We start from the raw sequence: 7,110 nt of genomic DNA on the forward strand, positions 1-7,110 counted from the left end.
CGGATTATTTCTTTCCTCATCATAAGCCATAAGAGAGGGATCAAAATATTTCATGTGCAATATGATATGAGTAATACTTTATATAATTAATGATGTATTGGGAATTTCCTCTCTTTCTCCTGGAGCTATATTTTATACAAGTTCTATATCATATTTTAATTGTACGGGTCTGAAGTTTTTATATCCTTGCATTCATTGCCTTCCTGTGTCGTCATTAAATTTGATAGTTAATTATTTCGAATATTATAAATATATTATTTGTTTACAAGGAAAAAACGATTCTTAGTTATATTTACTTCTTACAGTCCACGTAAATTCCCAGTTACACATTCAAGCTGCTTTCTAATAATATAATATATCTGAGCGCCGTCCAAGGATATTTGACACACTTTCTTTTTACGTAACAAGGAGTGATAGTCACAATATCTAATTTATATTTACATTCCGAGTCTAGCTTTGGGTACTACTACCCCTCCTCTTATAACAATTTTGTAAGCCATGAATTTCAACACAAAAACAAGAATGTTGAACGAAAATCTGTCAATATATATTTGTACTTCATATATACATAGAGCCCAATGTTTCAATGACGTATTTTAGTAAAATATCTGCTTTATATTCAAATTTCTGGGATGTTTTCACATAACCAAGGATGTTAGCTACAGCGTAAAGGTTTCATATGATTTATGAGATTTAAGTTGACTTCGATCATATGGTTTTTCAACTGGTGCTGAAAATCGGCACAAACAAAAGTTAGTCGTCTAGGCCAGGGATTATTAACCTTTTTTTAGTGATGTACCACTTGTAAAATATTTATTTAACCAAAGTACCCCCCTTACCAGCACAAAGCATTTTTACCTTCACTGATGTACCACTTTTAAAATATTCAAACAAAATCTACAAAGGATCCGCGTACCCCCCATTTGAGAACCACTAGGCTACACCAAAGGTTCGCAAATAAATTATATTATTTGCCTCTGGGTTGAAGTTTATAGGGTTGATACGACCTTTAAGTCATTTATTTTCATAAAATTCAATCCAAACTTCATATTCATCTCTGAATGAAAGGTGCATTCTCTAGCTACATATTTTCGAACTCAAAAAATTTTGGGAACCATTCAAACGGGGGGAATTTTCTGGGGAAAAAATCCAAAAATTTGAAAAAATATATTATTGGAAAAAAAATTAAAAAACTGATTTAAAACATTACATTTCTTTAAAAAAATCAAAGCTATTAACAAAAAATTTCAAAATTTCACAGCTATTCCCAGAAATTTAAATTTTTTGGAAAAGAATTGTGTAGCTTAAATTAAATTTTTTTTGGAAAAAAAATTCAAAAACTAAATTTAAAGTATTACATTTCTTGAAAAAAAAATCACAGCTATTAAAAAAAAATTTCAAATATTAAGTTTTTTGGGGAAAAATTTCAAAACTCACTTATTCCGAGAAAATTTAATTTTTTGGAAAAGAATTGTGAAGCTTAAATTTCCTATATAAAATTTTTTGAAGAAAAATTTCAAATACTAAATTTTTCAGAGAAAAATTTCAAAAATTCACAGCTATTCCAAGAAAATTAAATATTTTGGAAATAAATTTGAAAAATTAAACTAAATTTTCTAGTAAAAATTCCTTGAGTAACATCCGCTTCAGCCCACCCCCTGCCACTGGTCAAGGCCAATGAATACTAAATATATGGAATCCTCTCAAATTTGTAGGATGATTTGAGGTACACCAAGATGTTTTAAATTTTCTTTTGATTTATGAGATTTGGATTGTAATCCTCCGAAGGATTAATCAGAATAATTTGATACTAGAAATATAATCTATACACAATTCAGAGAAAAATATTTCCAGTTTGCTTTAGTCTAGACATATGTTTAGATAAATCGTAATGTCTTTTCCTTTGCGTAGCTCATGTGAAATATCATCCACCACTTGCAAATCTGACCATTGTAAATCTTCATGTATTCCCAAAATGGGCATGATTAATTTTTTAAATGTAATTAATATGAAGAGTTTGGCATCTTTTAAAAATGATAAAAGTAGGAACCAAAATTGAAAGAGCATAACCAACACATCACAAATCAACATCCCACGACAGCAAAAAAAAAAAAAAAAAAACTTCAATCGAATCGATAGTAATATCCTACAAATGTACTTTTTCATTGTTATAATTATTTAAAAAGGAAAAAATATTCCTTATAAAATGAATTTGATTCGAGATATTTATCAAACTAAAAATAAAAGTAACATCTTATAACTATTAATACCTTTTAAGTAATGAGTGTAAGAGAAATGAAAGGAGTAACTGAAGGTCATGGAACAAAGAAAAATCAATTGGAGGGTTTATTAAAGGTTCTGTCATTATTTATTCAGTTGTGACTTATAAAATTAATATTTAGAATAAAAAAATTTAAGTCCTTTCATTCAGAAAAAGTTCCCTGATCAATTAGCGAAATGGATTTCTCCCAACGAATAATAAAGCTGCAAAAATATTTTCTGTCTTGCGATTATTTTTATTTCATCGATTTACTTTAATAACAATAATGAAGTAAAAGAGTAAAGAATCCATAATTAAATTTTATTTGTATCTAAACAATAAATAAAGATGTATCTATGAATATGACTTCGTCTGCAAATTCTTTTAATGAACCTAAGATTTTTACAATTTCAAAATAATAAAATCACAATTTGAAACAAAAAGAAATGCTTGTACTGATGACTTGAGTTGAGATTACAATTGGAATAGGTTTAATTTCCACCACGAAGGCGCAAAACCAAGTGAAGGGTAGATTCTTTTTGAATGTTATAATCGGATAAAGTGCGTCCATCTTCCAATTGTTTACCAGCAAAGATCAAACGTTGCTGATCTGGAGGAATGCCCTCCTTGTCTTGAATTTTGGCTTTAACATTCTCAATGGTATCAGAGGGCTCAACTTCCAAGGTAATGGTCTTTCCTGTCAAAGTCTTAACAAAAATCTGCATACCACCTCTAAGTCTTAAAACTAAATGCAACGTGGACTCTTTTTGAATGTTATAGTCTGATAAAGTACGTCCATCCTCTAATTGTTTACCAGCAAAGATCAAACGTTGCTGATCTGGAGGAATACCTTCTTTGTCTTGAATTTTAGCCTTAACATTTTCTATAGTATCAGAAGCTTCAACTTCAAGAGTGATTGTTTTACCAGTGAGGGTTTTAACGAAAATCTGCATTCCACCTCTCAATCTTAAAACTAAATGAAGAGTAGATTCCTTTTGAATGTTATAATCTGAAAGCGTTCTTCCATCTTCCAATTGTTTACCAGCAAAGATTAAACGTTGTTGATCTGGGGGAATACCTTCCTTGTCTTGAATTTTAGCTTTAACATTTTCAATAGTATCAGAAGCTTCGACTTCAAGAGTGATTGTTTTACCAGTAAGGGTTTTGACAAAGATTTGCATTCCACCTCTCAATCTCAATACTAAATGAAGAGTGGATTCCTTTTGAATATTATAATCTGAAAGGGTTCTTCCATCTTCCAATTGTTTACCAGCAAAGATTAAACGTTGTTGATCTGGGGGAATACCTTCCTTATCTTGGATCTTGGCTTTAACATTTTCAATTGTGTCTGAAGCTTCGACTTCAAGAGTGATTGTTTTACCGGTTAAGGTCTTAACAAAGATTTGCATTCCTCCTCTTAATCTGAGGACCAGGTGAAGGGTGGACTCCTTTTGGATGTTATAATCTGAAAGTGTTCTTCCATCCTCTAATTGTTTACCAGCAAAGATCAAACGTTGTTGGTCTGGGGGAATACCTTCCTTATCTTGAATTTTAGCCTTGACATTTTCAATTGTGTCTGAAGCTTCCACTTCAAGTGTGATGGTTTTTCCAGTCAGAGTTTTAACAAAAATCTGCATTCCTCCTCTCAATCTGAGGACCAAGTGAAGGGTGGACTCCTTTTGGATGTTATAATCTGAAAGTGTTCTTCCATCCTCTAATTGTTTACCAGCAAAGATCAAACGTTGTTGGTCTGGGGGAATACCTTCCTTATCTTGAATTTTAGCCTTAACATTCTCAATAGTATCAGAAGCTTCGACTTCAAGAGTGATAGTTTTACCAGTTAAGGTCTTGACAAAAATTTGCATTCCTCCTCTCAATCTGAGAACCAAGTGAAGGGTTGACTCCTTCTGGATATTGTAATCGGAAAGAGTTCTTCCATCTTCTAATTGCTTGCCAGCAAATATCAATCTTTGCTGATCTGGGGGAATTCCTTCCTTATCTTGGATTTTAGCCTTGACATTTTCAATAGTGTCTGAGGCTTCAACTTCAAGTGTGATGGTTTTTCCAGTGAGGGTTTTAACGAAAATCTGCATTCCTCCTCTCAATCTGAGGACTAAGTGAAGGGTGGACTCCTTTTGGATGTTATAATCTGAAAGTGTTCTTCCATCCTCCAATTGTTTACCAGCAAAGATCAATCTCTGCTGATCTGGGGGAATTCCTTCCTTGTCCTGAATTTTTGCCTTGACATTTTCAATTGTGTCTGAGGCTTCAACTTCAAGTGTGATGGTTTTTCCAGTCAGGGTTTTAACAAAAATCTGCATTCCTCCTCTCAATCTGAGGACCAAGTGAAGGGTGGACTCCTTTTGAATGTTATAGTCTGATAAAGTACGTCCATCTTCTAATTGTTTACCAGCAAAAATCAATCTCTGCTGATCTGGAGGAATTCCTTCCTTATCTTGGATTTTAGCCTTGACATTCTCAATAGTATCAGAAGCTTCGACTTCAAGAGTGATAGTTTTACCAGTTAAGGTCTTGACAAAAATTTGCATCCCTCCTCTCAATCTGAGGACTAAGTGAAGGGTGGACTCCTTTTGGATGTTATAATCTGAAAGTGTTCTTCCATCCTCTAATTGTTTACCAGCAAAGATCAAACGTTGTTGGTCTGGGGGAATACCTTCCTTATCTTGAATTTTAGCCTTAACATTCTCAATAGTATCAGAAGCTTCCACTTCAAGAGTGATAGTTTTACCAGTTAAGGTCTTGACAAAAATTTGCATTCCTCCTCTCAATCTGAGAACCAAGTGAAGGGTTGACTCCTTCTGGATATTGTAATCGGAAAGAGTTCTTCCATCTTCTAATTGCTTGCCAGCAAATATCAATCTTTGCTGATCTGGAGGAATTCCTTCCTTATCTTGAATTTTAGCCTTGACATTTTCAATGGTGTCTGAGGCTTCAACTTCAAGTGTGATGGTTTTTCCAGTGAGGGTTTTAACGAAAATCTGCATTCCTCCTCTCAATCTCAATACTAAATGAAGAGTGGATTCCTTTTGAATATTATAATCTGAAAGAGTTCTTCCATCTTCCAATTGTTTACCAGCAAAGATTAAACGTTGTTGATCTGGGGGAATACCTTCCTTATCTTGGATCTTGGCTTTAACATTTTCAATGGTGTCTGAGGCTTCGACTTCAAGAGTGATTGTTTTACCGGTTAAGGTCTTAACAAAGATTTGCATTCCTCCTCTCAATCTAAGGACCAAATGAAGGGTCGACTCCTTTTGAATGTTATAGTCTGATAAAGTACGTCCATCTTCTAATTGTTTGCCAGCAAAAATCAATCTCTGCTGATCTGGAGGAATTCCTTCCTTATCTTGGATTTTAGCCTTGACATTTTCAATAGTGTCTGAAGCTTCCACTTCAAGAGTGATTGTTTTTCCAGTGAGAGTTTTAACAAAAATCTGCATTCCTCCTCTCAATCTTAATACTAAATGAAGGGTGGATTCCTTTTGGATGTTGTAGTCTGACAAAGTACGTCCATCTTCCAACTGCTTTCCAGCAAAGATCAGTCTCTGCTGATCTGGGGGAATTCCTTCCTTATCTTGAATCTTGGCCTTAACGTTTTCAATGGTATCTGAGGGTTCAACCTCGAGCGTAATGGTCTTTCCAGTCAAAGTTTTGACAAAGATCTGCATTCCTCCTCTCAACCTCAGGACTAAGTGGAGAGTGGATTCCTTTTGAATGTTGTAGTCGGACAATGTACGTCCATCCTCCAATTGCTTTCCAGCAAAGATCAAACGTTGCTGATCTGGGGGGATTCCCTCCTTATCCTGGATCTTGGTCTTGACATTTTCAATCGTGTCTGAAGCTTCCACTTCAAGTGTGATGGTTTTACCCGTGAGAGTTTTCACAAAGATTTGCATCCCGAATCTAAGTAATAAGTGATAATAAAATTAAAATAAATGAATATCCAATTAAACAAAGAAAGCACAAATAATTTAAAATAATTTCCAAAAAAACATTTTGACAATTTTTTTATGTATTTACAGGTCCTTAATTTACTTTTTCTTTCTTTCAAAATGGCGGCTGGTACTTCTCTCCCTCATCAATTATCTAAAAATACTCCCCCCCACCAGACAAAGAAAACTACATAAATTAAATAAGAACCCCAATTATCCCCTTACGAATACAACATATCAAGTATAATTAAGAGCACTTACGATGTAATTTAATCTGAATTATATAGCAATAGGTAATTTTAATGAGGTATAAAAATTTTGGTCTCTTATATCTTTTCTACGTCCGTCTCCTTGAGCGTTTCCTTCTATAATGAAGCTAGCTTTTTGGAGAAGAATGAAAAGAAACCTTCCTGCTCTCATAAGCGACGTCACAAAGCTTCCTTACAAGCCAGTCTGCCATAAATGACATTTTGGCTGTCACTGCCTGATTCTTCTCGCTCGTTCTAGGAGCTGGGTTTTTTTCCCTGGCAGCCTGCTACTAATATGCTATAAAGAGAAAATAACTTGTAAAAAGAACAAAGAATTTATCTATTATTAATAAATTAGTACATAATTTACTGCTATATTTAATTATATAATTGTATCATTGAACTTTGATCGTAATGAATAAAAAGCTAAAGAACATGGCGAAAGAATTCTCTCTTGATTTTCCATTGTCATTTAGAGTAAATTTCATCATATTAGGCTAATAATAATATACTGGATGATAAGGAGGTAACAAAGAATTGTCGAACATAACATAAGTGTTATTATAAAATAAAAGAGAGTGGAATTGAAATGTATAGAGAAAGAGACCTTCTTTGTTAGAGAAATTGGAGAGGAGCAGCCATTTTGTAC

The 7,110-nt window shown here is 33.5% G+C and overlaps 1 protein-coding gene across 1 annotated transcript; it reads right to left on the reverse strand.

The window, feature by feature from the left end:
* Nucleotides 1-2,495: 2,495 nt before the first annotated feature.
* LOC121131951 (polyubiquitin-A) lies at nt 2,496-6,884 on the reverse strand. Its single transcript, XM_040727358.2, has 3 exons — nt 6,823-6,884; nt 6,475-6,759; nt 2,496-6,184 (listed from the first exon to the last, which is right to left on the reverse strand). Exon 3 carries the CDS (start codon nt 6,175-6,177, stop codon nt 2,752-2,754), a length of 3,426 nt encoding a protein of 1,141 aa, XP_040583292.1. The 5' UTR covers nt 6,178-6,184; nt 6,475-6,759; nt 6,823-6,884; the 3' UTR covers nt 2,496-2,751.
* Between the last annotated feature and the right edge of the window lie 226 nt (nt 6,885-7,110).

This window comes from Lepeophtheirus salmonis, chromosome 1, assembly GCF_016086655.4.
Source record: "Lepeophtheirus salmonis chromosome 1, UVic_Lsal_1.4, whole genome shotgun sequence".
Lineage (NCBI taxonomy): Eukaryota > Metazoa > Arthropoda > Copepoda > Siphonostomatoida > Caligidae > Lepeophtheirus > Lepeophtheirus salmonis.